Consider the following 14,927-nt stretch of genomic DNA (forward strand, 5'->3'; position numbering starts at 1 on the left):
TATAATACAGAACTGGATGGTGTGGCAGCACTATGAGGTAAAATACAGAACTGGATGGTGTGGCAGCACTATGAGGTATAATACAGAACTGGATGGTGTGGCAGCACTATGAGGTATAATACAGAACTGGATGGTGTGGCAGCACTATGAGGTATAATACAGAACTGGATGGTGTGGCAGCACTATGAGGTATAATACAGAACTGGATGGTGTGGCAGCACTATGAGGTATAATACAGAACTGGATGGTGTGGCAGCACTATGAGGTAAAATACAGAACTGGATGGTGTGGCAGCACTATGAGGTAAAATACAGAACTGGATGGTGTGGCAGCACTATGAGGTAAAATACAGAACTGGATGGTGTGGCAGCACTATGAGGTATAATACAGAACTGGATGGTGTGGCAGCACTATGAGGTATAATACAGAACTGGATGGTGTGGCAGCACTATGAGGTATAATACAGAACTGGATGGTGTGGCAGCACTATGAGGTATAATACAGAACTGGATGGTGTGGCAGTACTATGAGGTATAATACAGAACTGGATGGTGTGGCAGTACTATGAGGTATAGTACAGAACTGGATGGTGTGGCAGCACTATGAGGTATAATAAAGAACTGGATGGTGTGGCAGCACTATGAGGTATAATACAGAACTGGATGGTGTGGCAGCACTATGAGGTATAATACAGAACTGGATGGTGTGGCAGTACTATGAGGTATAATACAGAACTGGATGGTGTGGCAGCACTATGAGGTATAATACAGAACTGGATGGTGTGGCAGTACTATGAGGTATAATACAGAACTGGATGGTGTGGCAGCACTATGAGGTATAATAAAGAACTGGATGGTGTGGCAGCACTATGAGGTATAATACAGAACTGGATGGTGTGGCAGCACTATGAGGTATAATACAGAACTGGATGGTGTGGCAGCACTATGAGGTATAATACAGAACTGGATGGTGTGGCAGCACTATGAGGTATAATAAAGAACTGGAAATGCTGTAAACGAGCTTAATGCCTAGACTTTTGCTCAGCAGGCTAATTGTTTTGTGACTCACAGATCGGGGTTCATTATTGTCATTATTATTATTATAGTATTATTACTCAGTAGTTACATCAGTGTGAAATGTACATTTCCTGCAGTCTACAACAGTGCATGTGTTATTTTTATTTAACTAGGTAAGTCATTAGGAACAATTTATTTCACTTAACGAATTACCAAGAGATACCGACGTTTCAATACTTGTCCTAAAAACATTAGATTCTGTAGGCTAAATTGAACAAATAGTTAATGTGCTTTTATACAGGGGAGTTGTAGCGTCTGTTGATTGGTCGTTCTCAGATCAGTGTTTTGATTAATATTCCTTCCCAACCAGGAAATCTGGCTGATGCCAGGAAGAAACATGAAGCCCCCCTGCAACAAAGCTTTTTTTTTTTTTTACGCATGCACCATCTGGTCACGTGATCTGTTACCCAGCAAGCTCATTATCAGACCGCCATCTTGGTGTTTATCATAGGAGCAGCGACTCACTGCCTCCTCACAGCCAACTCTATCTGAGCTAGCCGAGCGAGAGGAGAGGGCAGAGCCCATCAGAGGAGAGCGTCGTTATCCCAGTACCCAGACCGCACCGCGCTGCATAGACGCACAGAGGAGAGGGCAGAGCCCATCAGAGGAGAGCGTCGTTATCCCAGTACCCAGACCGCACCGCGCTGCATAGACGCACAGAGGAGAGGGCAGGGCTGCAGCCTTTGTTGAGACAGACACATGGTGGCTTTTTTTCCTTACTCATCTGTTTTGGGAGGAGAGCGTGAAGGGGAAGGAATAACAAACCCGGCCTCCTCTTTTCTCTCTCCCTTTTTGTTTTCAGCACATAGAGACTGGCCTTTGCGTTGCCCCGTCTTTCTGGAGAGAGCTGCGGCGTTTCCGTTTTGTCTCTCAGACCTCTATTCGCTGAGTCATCATGGCAGAGCTGACGGCCCAGACCGACGCCCCGACTCCCACCACCGACAAGATCACGCAGGCGGCCCGGGAGACCATCTACCTGTGTAACTTCCGCGTGTCGGTGGACGGAGAATGGCTCTGTCTCAGGGAGCTCAACGACATCTCCCTCACCCCAGACCCAGAGCCGGCCCACGAAGGTACAGATGGGGGCTGAGGCTGACCTAGTCTAGGAGGGTGGGTGGATGAAGTTCAGGAGGATGTTGAGGCTGACCTAGTCTAGGAGGGTGGGTGGATGAAGTTCAGGAGGATGTTGAGGCTGACCTAGTCTAGGAGGGTGGGTGGATGAAGTTCAGGAGGATGTTGAGGTAATGTAGTTACGTCATTGGTTCTCGGCGCTTGGTAACCCACTGATTTAACTTGATGATTACACGAGTGTCTTGCAGGGAGGAGGGCTGAGATGTAGACACTCAGGATATCCTTTCTCCATCCTGCCTCCATACAGTAACGGAGCAGACACCCGCGTTTAGCTGTGGCGCTACGCCACAGCACACTTCGAAGATGCTAGAACAGTCCACGTTCTACCTCTCCTCTACAAAACAAAAGGAGTAATGACTAGATAAATCAGACAACACCCATAGAATAGTTGAAATATTAACTTTTATACTGAATAAAAATATAAACGTAACATGTAAAGTTTCATGAGCTGAAATAAAATATCCCAGAAATGTTCCATTTGCACAAAAAGCTTATTTCTCTCAAATTTTGTGCACAAATTTGTTTACATCCCTGTTAGTGAATATTTCTCCTTTTGCCAAGATAATCCATCCACCTGACAGGTGTGGCATATCAAGAAGCTGATTAAACAGCATGATCATGACACAGGTGCACCTTGTGCTGGGGACAATAAAAGGCCACTCTAAAATGTGAAGTTTTGTCACACAATACAATTTCACAGATGTCTCAAGTTTTGAGGGACTGTGCAATTGGCACGATGACGACAGAAATGTCCACCAGAGCTGTTTATTTAATTAATCTTTCTTTAACTAGGCAAGTCAGTTAAGAACAAATTCTTATTTACAATGATGTCCAAATCAGACCATGTGTAACCAAGCCAGCCCAGGACCTCCACATCCAGTTTCTTCACCTGCGGGTTCATCTGAGACCAGCCACCCAGACAGCTGATGAAACTGGGTTCATCTGAGACCAGCCACCCAGACAGCTGATGAAACTGGGTTCATCTGAGACCCTCCACCCAGACAGCTGATGAAACTGGGTTCATCTGAGACCAGCCACCCAGACAGCTGATGAAACTGGGTTCATCTGAGACCAGCCACCCAGACAGCTGATGAAACTGGGTTCGTCTGAGACCAGCCACCCAGACAGCTGATGAAACTGGGTTCATCTGAGACCCTCCACCCAGACAGCTGATGAAACTGGGTTCATCTGAGACCCTCCACCCAGACAGCTGATGAAACTGGGTTCATCTGAGACCAGCCACCCAGACAGCTGATGAAACTGGGTTCATCTGAGACCCTCCACCCAGACAGCTGATGAAACTGGGTTCATCTGAGACCCTCCACCCAGACAGCTGATGAAACTGGGTTCATCTGAGACCCTCCACCCAGACAGCTGATGAAACTGGGTTCATCTGAGACCAGCCACCCAGACAGCTGATGAAACTGGGTTCGTCTGAGACCAGCCACCCGGACAGCTGATGAAACTGGGTTCGTCTGAGACCAGCCACCCAGACAGCTGATGAAACTGGGTTCGTCTGAGACCAGCCACCCAGACAGCTGATGAAACTGGGTTCGTCTGAGACCAGCCACCCGGACAGCTGATGAAACTGTGGGTTCATCTGAGACCAGCCACCAGGACAGCTGATGACACTCTGGGTTCATCTGAGACCAGCCACCCAGACAGCTGATGAAACTGGGTTCGTCTGAGACCAGCCACCCAGACAGCTGATGAAACTGGGTTCGTCTGAGACCAGCCACCCGGACAGCTGATGAAACTGGGTTCGTCTGAGACCAGCCACCCAGACAGCTGATGAAACTGGGTTCGTCTGAGACCAGCCACCCAGACAGCTGATGAAACTGGGTTCGTCTGAGACCAGCCACCCGGACAGCTGATGAAACTGTGGGTTCATCTGAGACCAGCCACCAGGACAGCTGATGACACTCTGGGTTCATCTGAGACCAGCCACCCAGACAGCTGATGAAACTGGGTTCGTCTGAGACCAGCCACCCGGACAGCTGATGAAACTGTGGGTTCATCTGAGACCAGCCACCAGGACAGCTGATGAAACTGTGGGATCATCTGAGACCAGCCACCAGGACAGCTGATGAAACTGTGGGATCATCTGAGACCAGCCACCAGGACAGCTGATGAAACTGTGGGATCATCTGAGACCAGCCACCAGGACAGCTGATGAAACTGTGGGATCATCTGAGACCAGCCACCAGGACAGCTGATGAAACTGTGGGTTTGCACAACTGAAGAATTTCTGCACAAACTGTCAGAAACCGTACGAGGGAAGCTCGTCGTCTTGACCTGACTGTAGTTCAGCATCGTAACTGACTTCAGTGGGCAAATGCTCACCTCGATGGCCATTGGCACACTGGATGGGTGTGCTGTTCACAGATAAATCCCGGTTTCAACTGTTTGAGATGCTCTGGATCGACGTGTACGACAGCATGTTCCAGTTCTCGCCAATATCCAGCAACTTCGCACATCCGTTGGGATTCCACAGACCACAATCAACTCTGAGAAGATGTCCCTGAGGCAAATGGTCCAGATACTGACCGGTTTTCTGATCCAAACACCTGACTTTTTTTTTTTTTAAGATATCTGTGACCAAAAGATGCATATCTGTATTCCCAGTCATGTGAAATCCATAGATTTAGAGCCTAATTTGTTTATTTAAATTCACAGATTTTCCTTATGAATTGTAACTCAGTAGTATCTTAGAAATTGTTGCATTGATATTGTTTGTTCAGTGTAGCTTTTTCGTTCTATGTGAGAGAAATGTTCAAGTTGAGTGCCACAAGCAGCACAACAGTAATTTACAAGAACAAAAAAAACTGTATTAACCCTTCGGAAGACACATCTTTCTTGTTTTTTACAGGTTTTCTGCTAGACTACTGGTCAAAAGTTTGGACACACCTACTCATTCAAGGGTTTTTTTTGTAAAAAATGTTTTTTACTATTTTCTATGTAGATGATGTGTTTACTAGTATTCTACAATGAAATGACACATATGGAATCATGTAGTAACCAAAAAAGTGTTAAACAAATCAAAATATATTTTATATTTGAGATTCTTCAAATAGCCACCCTTAGCCTTGACAGCTTTGCACACTCTTGGCATTCTCTCAACGAGCTTCACCTGGAATGCTTTTCCAACAGTCTTGAAGGAGTTCCCACATATGCTGAGCACTTGTTGGCTGCTTTTCCTTCACTCTGCGGTCTGACTCATCCCAAACCATCTCACTTTGGTTGAGGTCAGGGGATTGTGGAGGCCAGGTCATCTGATGCAGCACCTTCTTGGTCAAATAGCCCTTACACAGCCTGGAGGTGTGTTGGGTCATTGTCGTGTTGAAAAACAAATGATAGTCCCACTAAGCACAAACCAGATGGGATGGCGTATCGCTGCAGAATGGTGTGGTAGCCATGCTGGTTAAGTGTGCCTTGAATTCTAAATAAATCATAGACAGTGTCACCAGCAAAGCACACCCTCACCATCACGCCACCTCCTCCATGCTTCACGGTGGGAACCACACATGCGGAGATCATCCGTTCACCTACTCTGCGTCTCACAAAGACACGGCGGTTGGAATCAAAAATCTCCAATTTGGACTCATCAGACCAAAGGACAAATTTCCACTGGTCTAATGTCCATTGCTTGTGTTTCTTGGCCCAAGCAAGTCTCTTCTTATTGGTGTCCTTTAGTAGTGGTTTCTTTGCAGCAATTCGACCATGAAGGCCTCATTCACACAGTCTCCTCTGAACAGTTGATGTGGAGATGTGTCAAGCATTGTGAAGCATTTATTTGGGCTGCAATTTCTGAGGCTGGTAACTCTAATGAACTTATCCTCTGCAGCAGAGGTAACTCTGGGTCTTCCTTTCCTGTGGTTGTCCTCATGAGAGCCAGTTTCATCATTGCGCTTGATGGTTTTAGCAACTGCACTTGAAGAAACTTTCAAAGTTCTTGAAATGTTCCGGATTGACTGACCTTCATGTCTTAAAGTAATGATGGACTGTCATTTCTTTTTGCTTATTTGAGCTGTTCTTGCCATAATATGGACTTGGTCTTTTACCAAATAGGGCTATCTTCTGTATACCAACCCTACCTTGTCACAACACAACTGATTGGCTCAAACGCATCAAGATGGAAAGAACTTCCACAAATTAACTTTTAACAAGGCACACCTGTTAATTGAAATGCATTCCGGGTGACTACCTCATGAAGCTGGTTGAGAGAGTCAAGAGTGTGCAAAGCTGCAACAATGGTGGCTACTTAGAATAATTAAAAATATATTTTGATTTGTTATCACCTTTTTTTGGTTACTACATGATTCCATAGTTTTTGATGTCTTCACTATTATTCTACAATGTAGAAAATAGTAAAAAATAAAGAAAAACCCTTGAATGAGTCGGTGTTCTGAAACTGTTGACCAGTAGTGTACACATACATTTTACACACATGGTACTGTTTATTTACAGCAATCACATAACAATAATACATTACTGAACATAGGCAGCCCATCCCACCTATCACCATAGACCACCCTCGTTTGGTTTCCATATTGTTCTGTCATGTTTTACTTACGTTTTGAACCGGTCTAATCCTATAGTGTCCACAGTTTGTGAGCTAAAGATAACCTTTCCTACGAGTATTATTATATTATTTATTGACTGGCTATGGCTTTCCAAATCTCCCAACATTGCTATTTGTAAGGTTCATTTTAAGTGAAGTGAATTTTATTTCATAAAAAAAAAAAAAAAGAATTACACCCTTTTTCAACCCTTTTTCAACCCAATTTTGTGATCTTGTCTCATTGCTGCAACGGGCTCAGGAGACGATGGTCGAGTCATGCGTCCTTTGAAACAGCGCTTCTTAACGCCCGCTTAACCTGGAAGCCAGCAGCACCAAAGTGTCTGAGGAATTCAACTGACGACTGCAGGCTGCAATGAGCCGAGCACCATAGTTGTTAAACAAAAATAGACAAGTATTTACTTCTCCATGGTGGCAGAATCCCCCAAAAAAATGTAAGCAAACTTTCTATTGAAATTGATAGTGGTAAGTTCATTACAAATTTTTTTGAGATGTGAATACCAAGTATGTCTATTTCACCATCCACCCATTTTATTGGTAAACTACAAGGTAATGGAAACACTGTGTCCTTTAACGATCCAATACGTAATATTACTTGTCATAATTCGGGTTTTAATCCAGAGAGGCTAGAAAAGTGATTAACATCTTCAATGAGACTGTGCAGGGATCCAGATAACTTGAGTCATCGGCCTACATTGACACACTTTTTGTTTTTATCCCCTAGATTTCTAACCCGTTGATCTAGTTAAAGAAAAATAACTTATTCTGTTGGCACTCCGATATGTCCCATAAACATCACAAATGGTCCTTTTTGTTCGATTAATGCCGTCGTTATAACTCCAAAATGTTCTCTTTTTTTTGGCGCGTTTGATCCAGAAAAACAGCAGTTCCAACTCGCGCAACATGACTACAAAATACCTAGTAAATGTGTTAATTTTATATTATTATTAGGAAAGAAATCCTTAGTTAGTGAAAATGGAGGAGACCGAAAATGTTGCTTCCTCTTTCAAAATATATATTTTGGTCAATTATGCATGACTCCATTTGTAATGAGTTTCTGTCAATTATTTTTGGTACATTTCTATGGTGAAAATTCACGAGAAATTTTGTGCATTTTTCAGTTTTTCATCCAATTATCTTTATTTTTGTAATATTTTCCAAAGCTGTCATCAAAGGGTGGCTACTTTGAAGAAACTTTCTTCTCAAATATATTTTGATTTGTTTAACACTTTTTTTTGGTTACTACATGATTCCATATGTGTTATTTCATAGTTTTGATGTCTTCACTATTATTCTACAATGTAGAAATGTATATTTGTAGCTTTGATTTAATATTCAATAATGTGCTACTCTGTTGACGTTCAGCCTTATTAGCAGACAGAAATGAGAAGAATGATCGTCTTTCATAACCTTTTACAGCTGTGGTGTGATAATTGAATCGAGTCTTGGCAGATTTTGGATTCCATTTTTTTGTTGTTGCTTTTTGTAAAGCAGGAAGCTGCCCTGTGTGACGTAGCCTAATATTCCTGTCAACCTTGAATGATGCAAAATAAACCATGTCACTGTGTATTTTCAGCCCATAGACTATTATAAGGTAATCGTTTGGCTAGGTAGGGTTATTTTAGTTCAAGGAAGTCTTAACATTGAGGCCTATGTCCTTGTTTACTTTCCTTGATGTTACTTTGGTTACCACACATGGTATTAGTATGCATGACGACAGTATCCTTCTCTTCTCTTCTCTTTCTTTCTTTTCCATCGCAAAGACTCAGGAGGATTTCATAGATTTGGTGAAGTACCCCTTAATCCTCCCAAACCTGCACCATCATCCTCCTGGACTCATTTCTCACCACCTTGACATCTGGTCCCAGTTCACTCCCTTCCCCTTGGACTTAACCCTTCAATGTTTTTAGATATAAGCATTATAGTGGTGGCGCTTTCAGCATATTGCTTCCAAAGGTTAGGCCCAAGGGGAAGGGATCGAATTTCGAATAGGTTGTGTGTCCCTGCTTTGCGGTGATCTCAAAGTTATTTTGCCACACTGGTGTGTTTGGCGTGGTCATCCATTCAATTTACCCACCCTGGCTGGCTGTGTGGTCGCCATCCAATCTACAGCATGGATTGGCTCGTGGCTGTGTGGTCATCCAATCTACAGCATGGATTGGCTTGTGGCTGTGTGGCCGTCATCCAATCTACAGCATGGATTGGCTCGTGGCTGTGTGGTCATCCAATCTACAGCATGGATTGGCTTGTGGCTGTGTGGTCATCCAATCTACAGCATGGATTGGCTCGTGGCTGTGTGGTCATCCAATCTACAGCATGGATTGGCTCGTGGCTGTGTGGCCGTCATCCAATCTACAGCATGGATTGGCTCGTGGCTGTGTGGTCATCATCCAATCTACAGCATGGATTGGCTTGTGGCTGTGTAGCCATCCAATCTACAGCATGGATTGGCTCGTGGCTGTGTGGTCATCCAATCTACAGCATGGATTGGCTCGTGGCTGTGTGGTCATCCAATCTACAGCATGGATTGGCTCGTGGCTGTGTGGTCATCCAATCTACAGCATGGATTGGCTCGTGGCTGTGTGGTCATCCAATCTAAAGCATGGATTGGCTCGTGGCTGTGTGGTCGTCCAATCTACAGCATGGATTGGCTCGTGGCTGTGTGGTCGTCCAATCTACAGCATGGATTGGCTCGTGGCTGTGTGGTCATCCATTCAATCTACAGCATGGATTGGCTCGTGGCTGTGTGGTCATCCATTCAATCTACAGCATGGATTGGCTCGTGGCTGTGTGGTCATCCATTCAATCTACAGCATGGATTGGCTCGTGGCTGTGTGGTCATCCAATCTACAGCATGGATTGGCTCGTGGCTGTGTGGTCATCCAATCTAAAGCATGGATTGGCTCGTGGCTGTGTGGTCATCCAATCTACAGCATGGATTGGCTCGTGGCTGTGTGGTCATCCATTCAATCTACAGCATGGATTGGCTCGTGGCTGTGTGGTCATCCATTCAATCTACAGCATGGATTGGCTCGTGGCTGTGTGGTCATCCAATCTACAGCATGGATTGGCTCGTGGCTGTGTGGCCATCCAATCTACAGCATGGATTGGCTTGTGGCTGTGTGGTCATCCAATCTAAAGCATGGATTGGCTTGTGGCTGTGTGGCCATCCAATCTACAGCATGGATTGGCCTGTGGCTGTGTGGTCATCCAATCTAAAGCATGGATTGGCTCGTGGCTGTGTGGTCATCCAATCTAAAGCATGGATTGGCTTGTGGCTGTGTGGTCATCCAATCTACAGCATGGATTGGCTTGTGGCTGTGTGGTCATCCAATCTACAGCATGGATTGGCTCGTGGCTGTGTGGTCATCCAATCTACAGCATGGATTGGCTCGTGGCTGTGTGGCCGTCCAATCTAAAGCATGGATTGGCTCGTGGCTGTGTGGCCGTCCAATCTAAAGCATGGATTGGCTCGTGGCTGTGTGGCCGTCCAATCTAAAGCATGGATTGGCTCGTGGCTGTGTGGTCATCCAATCTAAAGCATGGATTGGCTCGTGGCTGTGTGGCCGTCCAATCTAAAGCATGGATTGGCTCGTGGCTGTGTGGCCGTCCAATCTAAAGCATGGATTGGCTCGTGGCTGTGTGGTCATCCAATCTAAAGCATGGATTGGCTCGTGCAACACAATACCTCAACATGACTGCTGCTCCTTCAGACTCTTTCTGACTCCCCTCTTCTGTGTGGTTGATATTCCAGGAACCTGTTCTGTTGCTTCATTCCCTTTTGTTTCCTGGTTTCCTGGCAAATACACTGCTGCTGCTAGGCCCGTTGGGTGGAGCTCAGTGCTCCGTGCCAGTTTAACCTCACTGCCTCTCCACAAAGCTGCAAAACCTCTTCCATCCACTGGCTCTGGAATAATGCACCAGAACTTTCCTGTTCATAGGATCTGTAAATAGTTTACAGGTGTGCTGCTCTGCAGTTATCCTATAGCCTATCTACACTCAACAAAAATATAAACGCAACATGTAAAGTGTTGGTCCCATGTTTCATGAAATAAGATGAAATAAGATCCCAGAAATGTTCCATACGCACAAAAAGCTTATTTCTCTCAAATGTTGTGGACAAATTTGTTTCCATCCCTGTTAGTGAGCATTTCTCCTTTGCCAAGATAATCCATCCACCTGACAGGTGTGGCATATAAAGGAGCTGATTAAGCAGCATGATCACTACACAGGTGCACCTTGTGCTGGGGACAATAAAAGACCACTCAAAAATGTGCAGTTTTGTCACACAACTCAATGTCACAGATGTCTGAAGTTTTGAGGGAGTGTGCATTTGGCTTGCTGACTGCAGGAATGTCCACCAGAGATGTTGCCAGATAATTTAACATGTATTTCTCTACCATAAGCCGCCTCCAACATTGTTTTAGAGAATTGTGCAGTATGTCTAATTGATCTCACAAACGCAGACTATGTGTAACCACTCCTGTTCAGGACCTCCACATCCGGCTTCTTCACCTTTGGGATTGTCATTGGGGGCGGGGTGCTAAGGAGTATTTCTGTCTGTAATAAAGCCCTTTTGTGGGGAAGGAATCATTCTGATTGGCTAGTTTCCCCAAATTGTTTGGCCTTTGTCCTCCCATGGCTTCACCCAGTCATGTGAAAAACTATAGATTAGGGCCTAATGAATTTATTTCAGTTGATTGATTTCCTTAAATGAATTGTAACTCAGTAAAATAGTTAAAATTGTTGCATGTTGCGCTTATTTTTGTTCAGTATAGTAAATTATTTGCACTTTGTGTAAGCAGCGACCATAGTGTTTCTGTGGCTGGTTTGCTACGAAGTAGTATTGGAGAGCAGTTTAATTTCTAAAGAGAGAAGTTAGCAGTGTGATTGGTCAGAGATGAAACCATACTGTTTGAGGCCTCCTGAGTGGCGCAGCGGTCGAAGGAAATGCATCGCCGTGCTTGTGGCGTCACTACAGAACCGGGTTCGATCCCAGGCTGTGTCACAACCAGGAGTCCCATAGGGTGGCGCATGTTTGGCCCAGCGTTGTCCGGGTTAGCTGAGGGTTTGGCAGCAGGGCTTTACTTGGCTCATCGCACTCTTGCGACTCCTTGTGGCGGGCCAGGCGCCTGCAGGCTGATTTTGGTCATCAGTTGAATGGTATTTCCTCCGACACATTGGTTCGGCTGGCTTCCGGGTTAAGCGAGCGGGTGTTAAGAAGCACAGTTTTGACGGGTCATGTTTCGAAGGACGCATGACTCGAACTTCGCCTCCCGAGCCCGTTGGAGAGTTGCAGTGATGAGGCAAGATCGAAATTGGAGATATAATACAGTTGAAGTCGGAAGTTTACATACACCTTAACCAAATACATTTAAACTCTGTTTTTCACAATTCCTGACATTTAATCCAAGTAAAAATTCCCTGTTTTAGGTCAGTTAGGATCAACACTTTATTTTAAGAATGTGAAATGTCAGAATAATAGTTGAGAGAGTGATTTATTTCAGCTTTTATTTCTTTCCTCACATTCCCAGTGGGTCAGAAGTTTACATACACTCAATTAGTATTTTGTAGCATTACCGTTAAATTGTTGAACTTGGTTCAAACATTTCGGGTAGCTTTCCACAAGCTTCCCACAATAAGTTGGGTGAATTTTGGCCCATTCCCCCTGACAGAGCTGGTGTAACTGAGTCAGGTTTGTAGGCCTCCTTGCTCGCACACGCTTTTTCAGTTCTGCCCATATTTTCTATAGGATTGAGGTCAGGGCTTTGTGATGGCCACTCCAATACCTTGACTTTGTTGTCCTTAAGCCATTTTGCCACAACTTTGGAAGTGTGCTTGGGGTCATTGTCCATTTGGAAGACCCATTTGCAACCAAGCTTTAACTTCCTGACTGATGTCCTTGAGATGTTTCTTCAATATATCCACTAAGGAAAATCTTCAGATTACAAAGTTATACATTTCCTAATATAACTTCAGATATTTTAATATCTGATCAATTAGTCTTCTAATTAATGAATTATTCTTTACCTCACGTTAGTCTCATTCCAAACGTCGTAAGCTGTTGGTTATCTGCACGAACCCAGCCTTCACTATGAATCATCCATACACCAATTGGCTTAATCATTTATTTACTAACTAACTAAATAACCATAGAAATGCACAAACAAACAACAGTTATAGTTACAAGGAAATGAGGAGGTCCCCTAGTGGGCTAAGCCGATATGACGGCTTGGTGGAAAAAGGGAAGTGGGTGTGGACCAAAAAGGGCGGAAAAGACAAAAGGAGTCACTACATCGTTGATAATTATATTAATTGAAATACTAACCCTTTACACATGAACGCTCACTCATTTGGGAATAATTGCAATCAATATATATATTTACGCCCAGTGTGTCGTCGTGATCTCTGTTGGAATCGTCAGTCCTGCTGTTGTTCGACCGAGAGTCTCTCTGCTTCCCTGAAGTCTTCGTGGTTAGAATGGATACTTCAGAGTACCGTTCAGAAATGTTCTCATAGAATAGATGTTTCGGCGGTTGGTTGTCTGTATTCTTGTCCCAGGTTGACATCATTTCTAGCTGCAGACTAGTAATTAGTATCTAAGATTTGCTATTATTCTGTAGGGATCGATAGTCTCAGAGTTTAACCATTTCCCGCCGTCTAGCCAATGCTCCACGTGGTATGGTTAGGAATTCAACAACCATTACAAGCTTAGCTTATACTGGGGTTTTTGTGGTCTAACCTCAACCTCGGTGTCCATCGAGGTACGTGTGGTCTGAAGAGGATTTCCTCAGGACGTTTTTTTTATTCGTAACAGTAGAAAAGGAGGTTCCATGACGCCAGATCATGTCTGTGCTCACGGGGGCGGGCCAATGACTTAGAGAAATGTATTCCCTGTAAAGTTTAACTTTCATTAAAGGTTTAACATCACCTTACATCATTTCAAATAGTTTCATCTTTACTCGTTAATTTTATACAATAATTAGTTGTAAACCCCCATAATTGAGAAATGTACATATTCAGAGATATAGTCATGTGTGTTTCCTGTCCTCTCTGAGGTCACCAAATGAAACACACTCGTCAGCACAATCAACTTAGTGTATGTAAACTTCTGATCCACTGGAATTGTGGTACAGTGAATTATAAGTGAAATAATCTGTCTGTAAACAACTGATTGACAAATGACTTGTGTCATGCACAAAGTAGATGTCCTAACCGACTTGCCAAAACTATAGTTTGTTAACAAGAAATGTGTGGAGTGGTTGAAAAACGAGTTTTAATGACTCCAACCTGAGTGTATGTAAACTTCAGACTTCAACTGTATATTGTAGTTGCTTTAGTCAGATTAGTCAGTGACCTTCCTTGATGTCTCACTATTATAAGACATGGATGCAAATAACAGTAGTGTCTTTTGCTGAAGAAAGAACCAGTCCCTCCAGGATTTCACAGGGAGTTTTTTTTGGTTATTGACCTGCAAAAATGCTTGATTTTGGTTCTCCAATTCTGACATTTTGCATGGCGATATGCAATGATTTTGTCCAATTTGTCACAAAAATGCACTGACTTGTTGCTACATCCTCCCTCTGTCTGTTGGAAGACTTCCTTCTTCCTCTCCATTCTCAGTTTTGATTTGCTGCTGCCTTCAACTAGTGTTGCTGACATGGTAACTATATTGTACCAGGGTTTGTTTGTTGACATCTCTTCTTTCTCCCTCTCTCCTTTATCTTTTCCGCCTGCCCCTCTATTTCTTCCTTTACTCTCTCCCTCTATCCCTCTGTCCAGATCCGAAGGACCCTATAGCCATCGAGCGGTTGAACCTGATGAACATGGCTAAGCTGAGCATCAAGGGTCTGATTGAGTCAGCCCTGAACCTGGGCAGAACCCTGGACTCGGACTACGCTCCTCTACAGCAGTTCTTCGTTGTCATGGAGCACTGCCTCAAACACGGACTCAAAAGTACAGAGTACTCAAAAGTACTACCTACCTATGTTATTGTTTGTTTTTACCTCGTCCCAGATCTGTTTGTGCGGTTTTGTTACACCAAACTTGACATTGACCATAGGAGTTGGTTCCCAAAACAGATCTGGGACATGTTTGTATAGATGTAGGCTTGTTTCTTGAATCCTCACTCTTTGATAATA

General features: G+C 44.0%; 1 protein-coding gene across 3 annotated transcripts in view; it reads left to right on the forward strand.

Moving 5' to 3' along the window:
- The window catches only part of LOC106585993 (protein RUFY3), an 87,243-nt gene that overhangs the window by 10,994 nt on the left and 61,322 nt on the right, over window positions 1-14,927 (forward strand). For 2 of the 3 annotated variants that reach the window (XM_082968759.1, XM_082968760.1), the window contains exon 2: window positions 14,569-14,742. In XM_082968759.1, the coding sequence (XP_082824885.1) occupies window positions 14,569-14,742 (174 nt within the window). Of the gene's footprint in view, window positions 1-1,488; window positions 1,779-1,878; window positions 2,150-14,568; window positions 14,743-14,927 lie in introns of those variants that run through there. The other variant, XM_082968761.1, reaches the window with a different exon arrangement.

Source organism: Salmo salar, chromosome 24 (assembly GCF_965601325.2).
Source record: "Salmo salar chromosome 24, fSalSal1, whole genome shotgun sequence".
NCBI lineage: Eukaryota > Metazoa > Chordata > Actinopteri > Salmoniformes > Salmonidae > Salmo > Salmo salar.